This window comes from Cherax quadricarinatus, chromosome 62, assembly GCF_038502225.1.
Source record: "Cherax quadricarinatus isolate ZL_2023a chromosome 62, ASM3850222v1, whole genome shotgun sequence".
Lineage (NCBI taxonomy): Eukaryota > Metazoa > Arthropoda > Malacostraca > Decapoda > Parastacidae > Cherax > Cherax quadricarinatus.
Genome location: NC_091353.1, coordinates 24,064,455 through 24,082,755, shown reverse-complemented (window position 1 = coordinate 24,082,755; position 18,301 = coordinate 24,064,455). Strand labels below are relative to the sequence as shown.

At 39.4% G+C, this 18,301-nt stretch overlaps 1 protein-coding gene across 1 annotated transcript in view; it reads right to left on the bottom strand.

The window, feature by feature from the left end:
- The window catches only part of l(2)k05819 (transmembrane protein 94-like protein l(2)k05819), a 429,313-nt gene that overhangs the window by 157,839 nt on the left and 253,173 nt on the right, over positions 1–18,301 (bottom strand). Inside the window, exon 8 of the mRNA XM_070098525.1 lies at positions 15,213–15,421. Within this exon, the coding sequence (XP_069954626.1) occupies positions 15,213–15,421 (209 nt within the window). The remainder of the gene's footprint in view (positions 1–15,212; positions 15,422–18,301) is intronic.

The following is an 18,301-nucleotide window of genomic DNA, read 5'->3' as shown; positions in this document are numbered from 1 at the left end:
GTAAGGTTATTAAATGTTTACTTATACTCTTTCTATATTTTTTATCTGGCCTTTTTTCTATTTCACTAATTTCTACAGAATAGAATTTATTTACATTAGATCCCATCATATATATCCTGCTCCACTTGTTCAATCTGTTTAAGTCTTCCTGTAGGGATGCCATCATTAATTATGTTTCTCTTGCATCAAAGGACCTCCCATTACGGGAGAAAGAGGAGTTGTTGAAATAATGTGCTCATGAAGAAAATATGAAGCAGGACAGACTGATAAGGAAGGTGTATAAATATGGAGTGCATGGAAGGAGACTGATGGTGAGAGGATGGAACTTAAACATATGGTAAACACATGTGAGGGAATAAGATTGTAATGAGTGGATAGTTAATTTAAGTTTGATTGTTTCATTATATTCCCCATGTTTATTCTGTGTGAGGAAGTCAAAAGATTACAGAAGTACATAATGGGTCCAGGGACTGGGCTACAGTAATGAGCAGTCAATAAGATTTGAAACTGGTGATAAATAACTGATGAGTAAAAACATAGAAGATCAAGAATGAAATAATAATAGCTGCCTTTAATTTATTATAATATACTGTAGGGCCTCACTTCTGTAATCTTGCCTCCAAATATTTGTATCTTAATGTAAGGTGAGAGGTGAGTAGTATTTATTGTAAGAAGTCAGGTGTGGGAGGTATGGTAGCCCACCTGGCTAACCCACACACATGTAATGTAATATGACATTTAAAGCGTCCTAGAGCGATAAAATGCATATACAGTACACTCATTACTTACCTTAAAATATTTGTAGTCTTAATGTAGGGTGAGAGGTGAGTAAATGAGATAACAACGAATAAATGAGAGAGAGACAGAACTAGTAAATGAAAGTTAGTTTAATATCTTTATTATGCATCCTATACCCATCCTGTGGGTAGTCAAAAGATTACAGAGGTACATAATGGGCCCAGGGGCTGGGTTCCATAGTTCTGATAGCTGAACAAGTTACAAAGGTAATGAACTCCAGGTAGATCTAGTCACAATCATGACAAGTTACAAAGGTAATGAATCACCTACACGTCTATACATGGTTACAATCATGAACAAATTACAAAGTAATGAGCAATTCACACGTCCACATCCGGTCACAACTATAATGAGTTATTAGTGCAAGTATTAATTGGGTCACACACACATGAGCACGCGCGCACGCACACACACACACGAGTGCACACACACACGAGCACACACACACACACGAGCACACACACACACACACACACACACACACACACACACACACACACACACACACACACACACACACACACACACACACACACACACACACACACACACACGAAGCAAGAAGACAAGGAGAGAAAAATGCAATCAAAAGCATCATAAAAGCAATCGGAGAAGATGACATGACCCAACTGGCAAATTTTTGGAGAATAGGGGGGAGGGGGGTTTGCAAGAAGAAGAACCCAGCCAGTGAAAGTGACTTTCAAGGCAGAATCGACTTGGAACAGGATGCTGCAGAAGAAAGCAAGATTAAGGGACATGCCGGCGTACCGGAAGGTGAATCTCAACTGCGACAGAACACAAGAAGAAAGGCAGAAACTGAGAGCGATGGTACAAAGATGAAAGAAGGAAAGAGAGGTGAAGATGGCGATGGATAGGAGAACCCAGACTCAGGAGGAAGATCAAATACAGCCTCCCTCACAACCACCTACAGAAGCCCCCCAACCAGGACAACCCCAATGCAACCAAACATTCTAACCCAAAACACACATGCCATATCCAATACCTCCACCCACCTCATTACAAACTCCACCCCCAGAGCAACCACCCATAGTTCCTTATCAGGTCTCCCACTTATCCAACCCTAACATACTCCCCAGACCACAGTTTTAGAGAAGAAGTTGAAGGTGTGGTAAACAAATGCAGACGGAATAACAAATAAGTGTGAGGAGTGACATGAAAGAATCAAGGAGACATCCCCAGACATAATAGCACTCACAGAAACAAAACTCACCAGGACAATAACAGATGCAATCTTTCCACCCGGATATCAAATCCTCAGGAAAGATAGAGGGAGGAGAAGGGGAGGAGGAGTCGCACTGCTCATTAACCCTTTCAGGGTTTCTGACATACTAGTACGGCTTACGCACCAGGGTCATTGACGTACTAGTACACAAATTCTAGTGCCTTCAAATCTAGTGAAAGCTGGTAGGCCTACATATGAAAGAATGGGTCTATGTGATCAGTGTGTACATTATAAAAAAAATCCTGCAGCACACAGTGCATAATGAGAAAAAAAACTTTAAAAGTGTTTTTGGTTTAAAACAGCGACTTTCAACTGTATTTTTGTATGGTATTTACGGTTGTATTCTAAATTTCCTGGTCTCATTTTATAGAATGGAAGAAATATTACAGAAATTGAGAAGATTTTGACTGGTTTCACAATGAAGAGTACCTTGAAATTGAGCTCAAAATAGCAGAAATGTTCGATTTTTGCCAAAGTTCAAAAATAAACAAATCATGCCACACATCCAATACACATCAACTATTGAGTCTAATATTCTTTCACACATGTGCTGATATTATTTATACCATTTCTACACTAATGCAGTAGTGTGCATAACGGAAATCTTTTTTTTTTTTTTGAGAATAAAAATTCAAAGTGGAAAGCAAAAGAAATGTAAGAGGGGCATGGGAACGTGACTAATGAACAGAGGAAATGTTATTTTAGTGCCAGGAATGTCTGTCTTGTTTATTCTGGACCCTATTTGGAAATTGGTATCTTTTGAAATTTGTGTGAAATTGGCAAAATTGCCAATTTCTGACCACTTTATTGCATAGAGTAAATCAGTAAATGGGTGGTTTCTTGTACTCATTCGATAGACAAAATGGAGTTCTAGCAAAATAGTTATGATTTTTGTCGACTAGTACACTGGAATTGGCCAAAAATAGGGCTCAAAGTGGGCAAAATCGGCGATGCGTAAACATCGTCAAGACTGCTAACTTCGCTAGAGCATAATTCCATAAGTTTTCCATCGAATTTCATACTTTGGTGTCATTATGATCTGGAAAAGATTCTCTATCATTTCATAAGAAATTTTTTTTTTTTTTTTTTCAAAAATTTTTCGGCCCTGAGAACAAGCTTAGGAGAGGACCTCTCGACCCTTTAAGGGTTAAAAACCAGTGGGAATTTGAGAAGATGGAAGGAATGGATGGCATGGGCAAAAGGGAGTACTTAGTAGGAACAATCCAGTCTGAGGGCCATAAGGTGGTAATTGCAGTAATATACAACCCACCACAGAACTGCAGGAGGCCAAGAGAAGAATATGAAGAGAGCAACAGAGCAATGGTCAACACACTAGCCGAGGTGGCCAGAAGAGCTCACATGGGGGGAGCAAAGTTACTAGTTATGGGTGAATTCAATCACAAGGAGATTGACCGGGAAAACCTGGAGCCCCATGGGGGTCCCAAAACATGGAGAGCCAAGATGATAAATGTGGTACTGGAGAACCTCATGCATCAACATTTTAAGAAACACTACCAGAGAGAGAGGTGAGGATGATCCAGCAAGACTGGACCTTGTATTCACCTTGAGTAGTTCAGACGTTGAGGATATCATGTATGAAAGACCCCTATGAGCTAGTGATCACGTGGGTCTGTGCTTTGACTACATAGTTGAGCTATAAGTAGATTAAGTAGCAGGAATAGGATGGGAAAAACCAAAGTACAAATGGGGGGACTACACAGGCAGGAGGAACTTCCTGCAAGACATTCAGGAGAGAACTGGCAGAAAAACCAGTAAAAGAAATGATGGATTTTGTGACAACACAATGCAAGGAGGCAGAGGAGTGGTTTGTTCTCAAGGAAAACAGAAATAATGGGAAGACCAGAACGAGTGCTTGGTTCACCCAAAGGCGTAGGGAGGCAAAAACCAGGTGTACTAGAGAATGGAAAAGATACAGAAGACAAAGGACCCAGGAAAATAAAGAGATCAGCCGAAGAGCCAGAAACGAATATGTACAGATAAAAAGGGAGGCTCAGCGACAATACGAAAATGACACAGCATCGAAAGTGAAATCCGACCTGAAGCTGTTGTATAGCCACATCAAAAGGAAAACAGTCAAGGATCAGGTAATCAGACTGAGGAAGGATGATGGGGAGTTCACAAGAAATGACCAAAAGGTATGTGAGGAGCTCAACATGAGATTTAAAGAAGTATTTACAGTCGAAACAGATAGGACTCCAGGAAATCAGAACAGAAAGGTACACCAACAAGTGGTGGATGAGGTACACATAACCGAGGAGAAGGTGAAGAAGCTGCTATGTGAACTTAATACCTCAAGGCAGTGGGACCAGACATCTCTCTGTGGATCCTTAAAGAGGGAGCAGACATGCTGTGTGTACCACTAACAAAGATCTTCAACACATCCATTGAAACTGGGCAACTCCCTGAGGTATGGAAGATGGCAAATGTAGTCCCAATTTTTAAATGAGACAGACATGAGGCATTAAACTACAGACCTGTGTCACTAACGTGTATAGTATGCAAAGTCATGGAGAAGATCATTAAGAGGAGAGTGATGGAGCACCTGGAAAGAAACAAGTGTATAATCGACAACCAGCACTGTGTCACAAACCTACTGGAGTTTAATGACAAGGTGACAGAAGTAAGACAGAGAGAGAGGGGTGGATATACTGCATTTTCTTGGACTGCAAGAAGGCCTTTGACACAGTTCCTCATAAGAGGTTAATGCAAAAGCTAGAGGATCAGGCAAACATAACAGGAAAGGCCCTGCAATGAATCAGAGAATACCTGACAGGGAGGCAACAATGAGTCATGGTACGTGACGAGGTGTCAGAGTGGGCACCTGTGACAAACAGGGTTCCACAAGGGTCAGTCCCAGGACCTGTGTTATTTTTGGTATATGTGAATGACATAATGGAAGGGATAGACTCAGAAGTGTCCTTGTTTGCAGATGATGTGAAGTTAATGAGGAGAATCAAATGGTCGAGGATCAGGCAGGACTACAAAGAGACCTGGAGAGGCTACAAGCCTGGTCCAGCAACTGGCTCCTTGAGTATAACCCTGCCAGATGCAAAGTCATGAAGATCAGGGAAGGGCAAAGAAGACTGCAGACACAATACAGTCTAGATCTAGGGGTGAGTATAATACCTAGCACATCTCCTGAGGCACACATCAATCAGATAACTGCCACAGAGTACGGGCGTCTGGCAAACCTAAGGATAGTGTTCCGATACCTCAGTAAGGAATCGTTCAAGACTCTGTACACCATATATGCCAGGCCCATACTGAACTATGCAGCACCAGTTTGGAATCCACACCTGGTCAAGCATGTCAAGAAATTAGAGAAAGTGCAAAGGTTTGCAACAAGATTAGTCCCAGAGCTATGGGGATTGTCCTACAAAGAAAGGTTAAGGGAAATTGGCCTGACAACACTGGAGGACAGAAGGGTCAGGGGAGACATGATAACGACATATAAAATACTGCACGGAATAGACAAGGTGAACAAAGACAGGATGTTCCAGAGATGGGACACAGAAACAAGGGGTCACAATTGCAAGTTGAAGACTCAGATGAGTCAAAGGGATGTTAGGAAGTATTTCTTCAGTCATTGAGTTGTCAGGCAGTGGAACAGCTAGAAAGTGACGTAGTGGAGGCGAGAACCATACATAGTTTTAAGATGAGGTTTGATAAAGCTAATGGAGCAGGGAGAGAGAGGACCCAGTAGCAATCAGTGGACAGGTGGGGCCAGGAGCTATGAATCGACCCCTGCAACGACATATAGGTGGGTACGCACACATGCACATACACACGTAGTAATGCTTTATTTACACTGAGGAAAGTGAGGGAATTTTTCCAGAATGGCTTGTAATATACCACTGTGGATAAAATACTCTGCCATTTCTTGAACATTTCTGTGTGAGTTGTCTCTGAATTCATTAATTTTATCACACCTCAGTACATAATGATGCAGGGTGTGACAATAGTCCATCTGGCAAAGTTTACATTTCGTTTGGTCTACATCTGGTGGTGGTGATTTAACCTGCCAAAGATACTAGTAACCCAGTCGGAGCTGGGCGGTAGTGACATCCAAGAGTCTGCTTATTTTGCTGGATGCACCATAGACATGTTGCTCCTCCTGCATGATAGAATGATGATAGATGGACTGACTGGTGTCAATCTCCCTGAGTCCTAAGTCAATAAAATTCAGCTGAAGTTCTTTTTGTATTACGTTCTGAAGCTGCTAACTGACAACCCAAGATTGTAATCTACTCCCTCTTTAAGAGAGTATAACTAAGCCAATTCATTAGTTCTACCATGCATCTGAAGACCAATGTGAGATGGAATCCACAGAATGTGCACTCTGACTCCACTGTCCACAGTCTTACCATACCTATGTCTGGCTTCTGACACAAACATGCCACAATTTATACTTAATGAGTTGAGAGCATTTATAGATAACAGAGAATCAGTTACAATTAACCCTTTCAGGGTCCAAGGCCAAAATCGTAAGGAGTGCCCCAGTGTCCAAGAAATTTTGAAAAAAAAAAAAAAAAAAAAAAAATTATTACAGAATTAAAGAGTATATTTTGGTGAAGGTAATAAAACAAAACAAAACAAAAAATTCTGATCAGTACTTACCGAGATACTGTGCCGAGAAGTTGACCCAAAATGACCGGGTGGCGGCAACATGGACGATTTCCACATACGCGCATTACTTTATTTTACGTTTTTTATAGTTTTTTCTTTTCCTACTACATTTGGGGGCCTGAGAGACCAATACTGTATATAATGTATATATATAAACTCACTGTATTGAACACAATAACCGCACTAAAGTGATTATCATAATATTGTTTACCACTTTTGTTTATTACAATAAACATATACAAATCTTGTATAATACTAATGTTCCATCATATATTTACATATGTACAATCACTGGACATGTTTTTAGAACTGCTGCAGCTTGTGGAACTCCTGGAAACAAGGCACCATGCACAGAGGTACCTTACATTCCTCGCACGTAAACTGAGTGTCTTTGTGTCTTTGTTGCCGTCGTTTTGTTTGTGCACAGACAACACATCTCTTCTGAGCAAATTTCTTCTTAGTTGCAGGAACCTGTATTATGAAGTGATCACCTTCCCTCCTCAAATGCTTGGGTATATCCCGAGGAGTTCGAAGACGGTTTTGTATAGCAGGTGTTGTTACCTGGTATTTCATCATAAGTTGTCTGACAACAGACAAACAAAATTCACCATACGGTGGTCTGTTGCCAGTCTTCACTTGGTACATATTATATGCAGTGAGCACTGAAAAGTCAATGAGATGGAAGCAAAGTTTCATGTACCACTTGTAACTCTTACGAACAAAATCAACAAAGCCAATCTGCTTATCACATTTGTCAACCAAGCGCATGTTTTGTGTATAATCAATCACTGTCACTGGATTTCGAATATGTTCATTAGTCATTCTATCAACTTTGCCACTGTCTTGCATTTCGTTACGGTGAATGGTTGTCAACAATGTGGCATCTCATTTGTCATGCCACTGTAATGCCATTATGTTACTGGCAGTAAACACCTGCACATCATCACCACGAGTGCCTGTGTTGAACCTGGGCATATGTTTACAATTAGAACGCACTGTGCTGCACACATCTGTCTTATTTACTCACAAGAAATCACTGGGTAAAGGGCTTGTGTACCAGTTATTGGTATATAATGTATGCCCCTTACCAAGATAAGGTGCCATCATGCTTCTCACTACGTCACCTGAGATACCCAATAACATCCTGGCATCTTTCAATGTTTTACTTCCCGTGTATGCAACAATATCCAATACCAGACCACTGTCACAGTCACAGAGTACAAAAAGTTTTATACCAAAGCATTTCCTCTTGCTCGGTATATACTGTTTGAACAACAGTCTACCTTTGAACAAAATCAAAGACTCGTCAATTACAAGATTATTGAATGGATAAAAGTACATGTTGAACTTTTCTTTCAGATACATAAAAACATTTCTAATCTTGTATAACGTGTCACTTCTGTCAGGTCTGGTTTTGTCAGAGAAGTGCAATATATGTAACAGTAAGACAAACCTGTTCACTGGGATGATTTCACTGAAGACCAGGGTAGAAATTAGCCGATCTGTGGACCAGTATGCTTTTATATTATGCTTATAGACATGAGGCATAAGCATTATTGTTGCAAAAAGCAAATACATTTCTGCAACATTCATTTCTTTCCACTGGTGTAGTCTTGACTGTGGTGATATCATCATATTTGCCATGGTGTACTCAAAATACTTGTTACTTTCCCTGACAATAGTTTCCATCAAGGGCTGGTCAAAGAATAGTTCAAAAAATTCCAGTTCATTGGCAGTGGCTCCAAGGGGACAAGTAGGTAGAATTCCACTTTGAGAGTCATCAAACTGGTGGGGCTTGGGAACAAAACTGGGATTTTGCTGCGAATCCCAGATATGGTTTGCTGGTGGATACTGGACATCATAGGCTGGTTGTGCTAGTAGTTGTGGTTGTGGTGGGCTGGTGGCTGATGCTCCGCTTTGTCCTTGAACTGAGGAGTCAGCAGCATGGGTCCCAGCCTGAGCTGGTGAGTCACGCATGGCCGTGGCACTACTATCACCACTACCACCACCTACTGATGCCTGTGGTCTATCCATGCCAAGTGTAGCCACATCATCCTCACTTTCACTGTCTATTCCTGGTGTAGGGTCACGGGATGTACTCCGGGATGTATTCCATCCCCTGGACACTGCATAGGGAACACTACCCGAGCGCATGCGGCGGCGTATATACTGACGCTTCACTGGTGAATATGTTTTCTCACTATCACTACTTGAATGATCGTCAAGAGCAATAAAATCACAATCCACGTCACTATCATCATCATTACTGAAGTCAGAGGCCTGGCCACGCGAAAATAATAGTTTTCTCTTGCGATGAGGTACAACTTACCGTGACTGAGGAGTGCCCACACCAGAGGTAGAATGTTGAGGATCCTCAGGGTTTTCTGCACTATTATTGATATCATGGTCATTTCTTTCAGTCACTAACTGATCAATGCCAAAGAATTCGTCTTCATTTCCACTTCCATCAGAGTCAGAACTATCAGACAGGAAGAGAAGAGTCCCAATTTTCCTTGGAGTGAGAGCTGCCTTGCGACGAGGCATGGTGAACAAAGGTAACTGAGCCAGCGTTCCCACAATGCTATGCAGGCACCTAGAATTTTTGTTTATGGCACACACACACACACCACGCAGACCCGTTCTCTCACATGTAGGCCTATGAGCATTTTTGTGCTAAATTTGATGCCACTAAAATTTTGGCGCAGATCTATGGTTTTGACCCTGAACGTAAAGCCGTAGATCTATGGCATGGACCCTGAAAGGGTTAAAGTGTCAACCCTAGATACATGGATGCATTTGAGTGCAAGGAGTATGGCAAACAGTTCTGTTTGAAGGGTAGAAGCCCAGTTATTGATGCGTGCTCCAATTTGTTTATGATAGCCATCACTCCGTACGACAACAGCAGCACTACCAGCTGCACCAGTGGACTGGTGAACACAACTATCAAAATAAATAATTTGTGTAAGAGTGTTCTGTGTGACTAAGCTATCAATACAGCTTAACCCTTTATCTCCTAAGATGACCATATGGTTATTATATTTAAATCAGTTTTCCTTTCAGGCTGGCAACAATACTTTTTTTAAGAAACAGGCTATAATAGGTTCCAATGAGTGTGTGACTCCTCCCTTTCTCAGGCCAGGTAGTGAAATGAGTTTCTGAGCTACAGTTACTGAGTGCAGACACTCTTCTCTATGAGTATCTCTGGTGGTGGGAAGAATGGCAAGTGCAAAAAGGTGAGCCCTGAATAATATGATTGTCCTGTATATATTCCATCACACTGTGACAGAATAGGGCTATATATGTTTCAATTACTGCAAAAGTTTCATGTAAAAATTTTAATTTCAAGTAGTACCTATTCAAGTTTATATTTTTGGTAACCACATGGTCACCCTAGGAGTACATGTATATATGTACAGTTAATGACATTCAAGTGTCTATGTGGCTTCAGTATTTTTTGACAATTGTTTTCTTTTTTCAGGCAAATAACATTAACTATCAATGAAGCCTCAGACCTTCTAGATGAGCTGGAGAAAGCTGAAAAACTCTACATTAAGACCCCAGATATGAGCAGCCCAAATATGAAGGAAATGTCTTTCACCCTGAAAGCCTTTGGGAATCGGTTATTAGCCCCTGCTGAGTTTCGAGCCTCTCATCATGAAGAAGAAGAATGGACATAAATTCGTTAGAAAACATTCAGCGTGGGATGACTGGGTTAATACATAGCATTGGAAATCTTCCTTATGATGAGAGATTGAAGACTCTTGGGTTACATTCGCTTGTTGGATGAGGAATGAGGGGAGACCTGGTCGAGGTGTATAAGTGGAAGACGGGTATTAGGGGGGGGGATGTTAACGGGGTCTTGAGGATGTCTCTCCAAGAGGGAGCCCGCTGTGGTGGATTTAAATTGGATGAGTTTGGATTTAGAAGGGACATGGGAGGGTGTTGGTTTGGAGGTGGGGTGGTTGATGAGTGGAGCGGTCTGCCTGGTTGGGTTATTGAGGCTGGGACTTTGAGTGGTTTCGGGTTTAGGTTGGATGGGTGCATGAGTGGGAGGGGTTGGACTTGAGTGGGATTGCACGTAAGAGCTTATTTCATGGGTAGCATTGAAATTGGGTTGGTCAAATGTTTGTTGGTGGGATGGATTGTGGGGGACCTGCCTAGTGTGGGCCGGCAGGCCTGCTGCAGTGTTCCTCCTTTCTTATGTTCTTAAGAAGAAGAAGAAGAAGAAGAAGAAGAAGAAGAAGAAGAAGAAAAAGAAGAAAAAGAAAAGAAGAAGATGAAGAAGAAGAAGAAGAAGAAGAAGAAGAAGAAGAAGAAGAAGAAGAAGAAGAAGAAGAAGAAGAAGAAGAAGAAGAAGAAGAAGAAGAAGAAGAAGAAGAAGAAGAAGAAGAAGAAGAAGAAGAAGAAGAAGAAGAAGAAGAAGAAGAAGAAGAAGAAGAAGAAGAAGAAGAAGAAGAATAATAATAATAATAATAATAATAATAATAATAATCAAGTGTAGAACAACTGGAGGATGCAAGTGAAGAACCCAAAAGGAAGAAACGTAAGGTGACAGAAAGTTCTACAGAGATAAAATTGGAGGAAAAAATAGGAAATACAAGCATGTACCAGGATTTTCCGTGAAGCAGACTTCAGCAGGTATAGGGACTTAGTGTAGTTGTCCTCTTCGAGCTTTTCTTTGATTAAGAAATCCTTGGACACACAAAAGAACAAATGACAAAGTACTGTTTGACGAAAAATTGGCCTGAAGTTTGTGTAAGTGTAAGTGAACTAAAAGTTTTCCTGGCCATTTTGATTGTTTCTGGCTACAATTCATTGTCCAGCAAATCTACGTATTGGTCGCATGATCCTAATGTATACAACTAAGCTATAAGTAATGCAGTGCGTCGAGACAGATTTGATTCTATCACGAAATGCCTTCAATTCAATGCAACTCGCAACCTAGACACAAGTGATATGTACACAAAACTGCATCCTCTGACCACACACCTCCAAAAGAAGTTTATAGAACACTTCATCCCTTCACAAAATATTTCACATAATGAGGCAATGGTGAAATATTTTGGTAAGCATGCCTGTAAGCAGTCAATTCATAACAAACCTATATGTTTTGGCTACAAAATATGGTGTCTGCAAGCTTTTGACCCATACCAAGGAAAGACAGAGTATTTAAAAAGTGATGTAGAATTATATATTCCATGCTTTGCTTCATACCACAAGATAAACAAAAGCAGCCAATAAAGTACTGTTAAAGGAAATCTCTTGAAGCTTTTCTATTTTTTTTTTCAGGACACTATTTACATTCAAAAATCATTATGGTTTCATAAAAAATGATATTTTTTCTCAAAGGTAAAGGTCAAGGCATCCTGTTTGACTTTGAGGACAGAGACGCGGAGTTTGTAAACAAACAGGTGAGCGCAGCTGGTGGGTTGATAGACCTTCATTTTCATATTGTAAAGCTTATATCATAATACCAACACATTGTGTACAAGTTGTCTCCATGCTGGCAAAGTAGAATAAATAAAAAGCAACACTCCCATTCTCATCTAACACACCATCTTTCTGTATTGTATTATGAGACCAGGTTACATAACATAAAAGGTGATATGAAAAAGACCTGGAAAGCCCTATCTGAAATTCTAGGAACTAAAAAGATATCCAAAAACAAAACAATCAAATTAACAAAATCAGATGAACCCCAACTCCCACCAACTGAAACAGCAAACAACCTCAATGTTTTCTTCTCCACCATAGGAAAGAATTTAGCCAGCAAAATCCCAAGCTCAAACACTCGTCCATCAGACTACCTCACGGGCACCTACCCGAATACACTATTCCTAGCCCCAACCAACCCAACAGAAGTCTCACTCATCATCAACACCCTTAAAAACAAGGCAGGAGACATGCATAACTTACCACCTTTTATGTACAAAAAAGCTTCACAAGTACTGTCACCAATTATTGCAACACTCTTTAACAAATCCATTGAATCCTCCACCTTCCTAGCAATTCTCAAAATAGTGAGGGTCACCCCGATCCACAAAGGAGGCGATCAAGTGGACTTGAATAACTATAGACCAATATCTAACTTACCTCTGCTCTCTAAAATCTTTGAAAAATTAATTCATACACAAATCTATTCCTACCTCATCTCGCACACATACTAAACACCTGTCGGTTTGGATTCAGGACTAATAAAAGCACAAATGATGCTATTATACATATGCTAGAACTAATATACAGTGGACCCTCGACCAGCGATATTAATCCGTTCCTGAGAGCTCATCGTTAATCGAAATTATCGTTAGTCGAGTTAATTTTCCCCATAAGAAATAATGGAAATCAAATTAATCCGTGCAGGACACCCCAAAGTATTGAAAAAGAAAAATTTTACCACATGAAATATTAATTTTAATACACACAAACTGAAGAAGACATGCACAGTTACATGACACTTACCTTTATTGAAGATCTGGTGATAATTGATGGGATGGGAGGAGGGGAGAGTGTTGATCTTCTTAGTGTTTAGAAGGGGAATCCCCTTCCATTAGGACTTGAGGTAGCAAGTCTTTTTCCGGGGTTACTTCCCTTGTTCTTTTAACCCTTTCAGGGTCCGTCCCGTAGATCTACGGCTTTACGTTCAGGGTCCAAACCGTAGATCTACGCCATGAGCTCAGCTCACTCTGATAAACTGTGAGTGGTACATTTGGGCCTAGATATGAGAGAATACATCTATGTGGTATGTGTGCACCACATAAAACAGATCCTGCAGCACACTGTGTATAATGAGAGAAAAAAAATGAAATCATGATTTTTCGATTAAAACAGCAACTTTGCAGTGTTTTTTCGTATGTTTTTTATAGTTGTATTTGCGGTTTCTTGGTCTCATTTGATAGAATGGAAGACATATTACAGAAATAGAGATGATTTTGACTGGTTTTAGCACTGGAAATGGCTTGAAACTGAGCTCAAAGTAGCAGAAATGTTAAATTTTTGCCAATATTCAAGAGTAAACAAACGACCTCACACGTCTAATACACGTCAGCTGGTGGGTCTAATATACATTCACAAATATGGTGATGATATTTTTACAATTATTACAGTATTGCATAACAGTAAATCTTCTATCTTTTGGTGTGAATAAAAATTCATTATGTGAATAAAAAATCAAAATGGAATTTATTTGTAAAGCCTCAAAACATAACTAATGAACAGAGGAAATGTTAGTTTAGTGCCAGGAATGCCTACATTGTTCATTCTGCACCCTATTTTGAAATTGGAATATTTTGAACTTTGTGTTAAATTGGCCAAATTAACAATTTCCGATCACTTTATTTTGTAGTTGAAACAGTTGACTTGGCGATTTCTTGTGCTCAATCGATAGAATAGAAGTAATACTAGTGAAATAGCTAAGAATTTGGTTGATTGGAATAATGTAATTGGCCTAAAATGGGAGTCAAAGTCGGCAAAATCGCCGATTCGTAAATATCACTGACACATCAAAATTCGCGAGAGCATAATTTCGTCAATTTTCCACCAAATTTCGTACTTTTTGTTTTATTACCTTCACAAAAAGATTCTCTACGATTTCATAAGAAAAAATAACAAATTTTTTTTTTTTGAAAATTCTTGGACACTGGTGCGTGACTCCAGATTTGGGCCTTGGACCCTGAAAGGGTTAAATTAAGTCTGTTCATAATGCAAAGGCATGATAGTGGCTCTATGCACTACAACTCATTTTTGTAATTTCATATTCTCAATGTAATCTTGCAAAGAAATAAAATTTGTTTGTTTGTTTAGAAGGAATGATACTCTGAGTGAAGGCATATGAAAGGAATAATTTTATACAGTTACCCCAAGTAATACAATTGTGTACACATTTTCTTTGGTGTTAAACTAGAGAAAACGTTATTCTTTCTGACACTTCAACAAGATGACTGGAAAAACATCTCATATTTATGTTAATTTATTCTATTGGGGATGTATTTATCACATTATATGTTACGTAGTGTGTTTGTTATATAATTTTGAAAAAAATATCATAGATGAATTAAGCAAAATGTCTATATTAATGTTTAATACACATTTAACGCTCCTCAGAGTGATTATTATTGTGTATTATTATTATTATCATTATTAATATGGCATCTTCAAGACTAATAAGACACTCTTAGTGATTTTAGCATGTACCTGAATGCCAGCACAGAGTGTAACTTTATTTAGGTACAGGTACACATAAGCATAATTAAATATAAAATATAAAATAAGAAATAACTTTTAACACTTGAAATTTTGGAAAGTTTCCAGACACAATGGAAAGTCATGCTCACAGAGACTGTAAAGAAACTGGGTGGCCTGTGGTGACCATATTAGAAAGTTGGGTGGGAGGAACTGTATAGAGAGTTTTGGTCATAATTTGAAATGTCCGCATTAGTGGAATGCTGTAAGGCGAAATGCCATAAAGCGGGGTCCTACTGTACATACACGGTACTTCAACAACCATTTCAAGTACTGGATGACCTACCTGGCATCAGCCTGCATAAAAAGCCTCATGTTGTCAGCATTTGCAGAGGATCCCATAACCATAGTAACCTCAGTATATTCCTGCATGATGGTGAGCATAGCACATGTTGCTGGTGGAGTGCAGTCCGTGAAGAGAGACACCAACAACGGAACATTATCAACATTTTCAAGATGTGGTTTGATGTTTTCAATGCCTTTGGGAAGTCGTGCCTGAGAAGTAGTATGAAAAACTATCTTTTAGCTTTATTTGCTCTGTAGACCACAGTAGACTCCTGATTAATGAATGTTTGCTTAACAAGAATTAAAAAAAAAATTGAGCATTTTTTTGCAGGTATCCATGGCAAGTAAATAAACTTGCTGCTAGTTTGATAGAACACATAACTAACAGTATATTATACCATACATTATTATATACACTTCCTGCTAGTTTGAAAGAACACAACTGAGAGAAAATTCATACCATACATTAGCACAGTAGACCATTATTGAACATGGTAGCTATGTTCCTGAAAATGCCGTGTTAAGTAACAAACCATGTTAGATGAACTGAAGAACTTATGGGAAAAATAGGGTTACATTCTTGAGAGCCCCCAAAAAAGCCAAACAACTTTTATTTTAGGCCTCCACCTCTTACAAAAATAAAAGTGAATATGTAATTGTAGTTCATTGCTGTCATGTATTATGTTGTTTTTACTGCTTAACCCTTTGACTGTCGCAACCCCAAATCCTGAGGTGTCTCCTGGTGTCGAAGAATATTAACCCTTTCAGGGTCTCCGATGAACTAGTATGGCTTATGCACCAGGGCTATTGACATACTACTATGCATAAATTCTAGCGCCATCAAATCTAGCGAGAGAAAGCTGGTAGGCCTACATATGAAAGAATGAGTCTATGTGGTCAGTGTGCACAGTATAAAAAAAATCCTACAGCACACAGTGTGTAATGAGAAAAAAAACTTTGACTGTGCTTTAAGTTTATACCAGCAACTTTGTACCATATTTTCGTATGGTATTTATGGTTGTATTCTAGTTTTCCTGGTCTCATTTTATAGAGTGGAAGATATATTACAGAAATTGAGATGATTTTGATTGGTTTCACAATGAAAAGTATCTTGAAATTGAGCTCAAATTAGTAGAAATGTTCGATTTTTGCCAAAGTTCAAAAGTAAACAAATCATGCCATGCGTCCAATACACGTCAACTGGTGAGTCTAATATTCTTCCACAAGTGCGGTGATATTATTTATACCATTTCTACACTAATGCAGTAGTCTGCATAACAGCAAATCTTCTATTTTTTGTGAGAATAAAAATTCAAAGTGGAAAGCAAAAGAAATGTAAGAGGGGCCTGGGGACATGACTAATGAACAAAGGAAATGTTATTTTAGTGCCAGGAATGTCTGTCTTATTTATTTTGGACCCTATTTGGAAATTGGCATCTTTTGAAATTTGTGTGAAATTGGCAAAATTGCTAATTTCTGACCACTTTACTGGATAGTTGAAATAGGTAAATGGGTGGTTTCTTGTACTCATTCAATAGAAAAAATGGAGTTCTAGTGAAATAGTTATGATTTTTGTCAACTAGTGCACTGGAATTGGCCAAAAATTGGGCTCAAAGTGGGCACAATCGCCGATGCTGAAACATTGTTAAGACTGCTAACTTCGTGAGAGCATAATTCCATCAAATTTCATACTATTGGTGTCATTATGATTGGGAAAAGATTCTCTATCTTTTCATAAGAAAAAATAATTTTTTTTTCCCGAAAAATTTTCGACCCTGAGAACAAGTTTAGGAGAGGGCCTCTCGACCCTGAAAGGGTTAAAAAAAAATATTTTTTCTTATCAAAATTTTTAGATTAATTTTCAAACTTTTTTAAGCCCCAAAACAAATTTTTGCGATCAGTACTTATGGAGATATAGAGGAGTAAAGTTGGCAGAAAATGAGCCATGTATGGCAACAGCCGCAAATGCCACTCACCTGGTAAACTTTGATTTACAGTGGACCCCCAGTTCCCGATGTTACCGGTATCCGATAAATTCGGTTGCCGATGCATTTGATCGAAAAAATTTTGCCTCGCTTCCCGATACAAAACTCAGTATGCGATACGATTCGTACGAGACGTGTCCACTTGTGGCCTGAACTCCCCCGTGTGTACCAGTGTTTACAAGCCAGCCAGTGTGCGTGCATCTAAGGATACATTCGGTACATTCCATATTATCACTGTTTTTGGTGCTTGTTTCTGCAAAATAAGTCACCATGGGCCCCAAGAAAGCTCCTAGTGCCAACCCTTCGAGACCAAGGGTGCTAATGACTGTTGAAATGAAGAAAGAGATAATTGCAAAGTACGAAAGTGGAGTGTGTGTGTCGGAACTGGTCAGGTTGTATAGTAAACCCCAATCAACCATCTCTACTATAGTGAGCAGGAAAACGGCAATCAAGGAAGCTGTTCTTGCAAAAGGTGCAACTGTGATTATGAAACAGTGACCGCAAGTGTTAGAAAATGTTGAGAGACTGTTATTGGTGTGGATAAGTGAAAAACAGATAGCAGGAGATAGCATCTCTCAAGCGATCATTTGTGAAAAGGGTGATGAAAATCACCCTCACACAGCTATTGCAAGCCATGCTGGTGACTATTACACTGACAATGTTGTGAAACACTTTAGGAAAGTCATAAAGGAACGAGAGGTACAGGCCTCTATGGACAGATATGTTGTGCGACAGAAGTCCAGTGACTCTCAAGCTGGTCCTAGTGGCATTAAAAGAAGAAGGGAAGTAACCCCAGAAAAGGACTTGCTACCTCAAGTCCTAATGGAAGGGGATTCCCCTTCTAAACATTAACACCATCCACACTCTCCCCTCCTCCGATCCCATCAATCATCACCAGATCTTCAATAAAGGTAAGTGTCATGTAACTGTGCATGTCTTCTTCAGTTTGTGTGTATTAAAATTAATATTTCATGTGGTAAAATTTTTTTTTTTTCATACTTTTGGGTGTCTTGCACGGATTAATTTGATTTCCATTATTTCTTATGGGGAAAATTGATTTGCTTTCCGATAATTTTGGTTTACGATGAGCTCTTAGGAACGGATT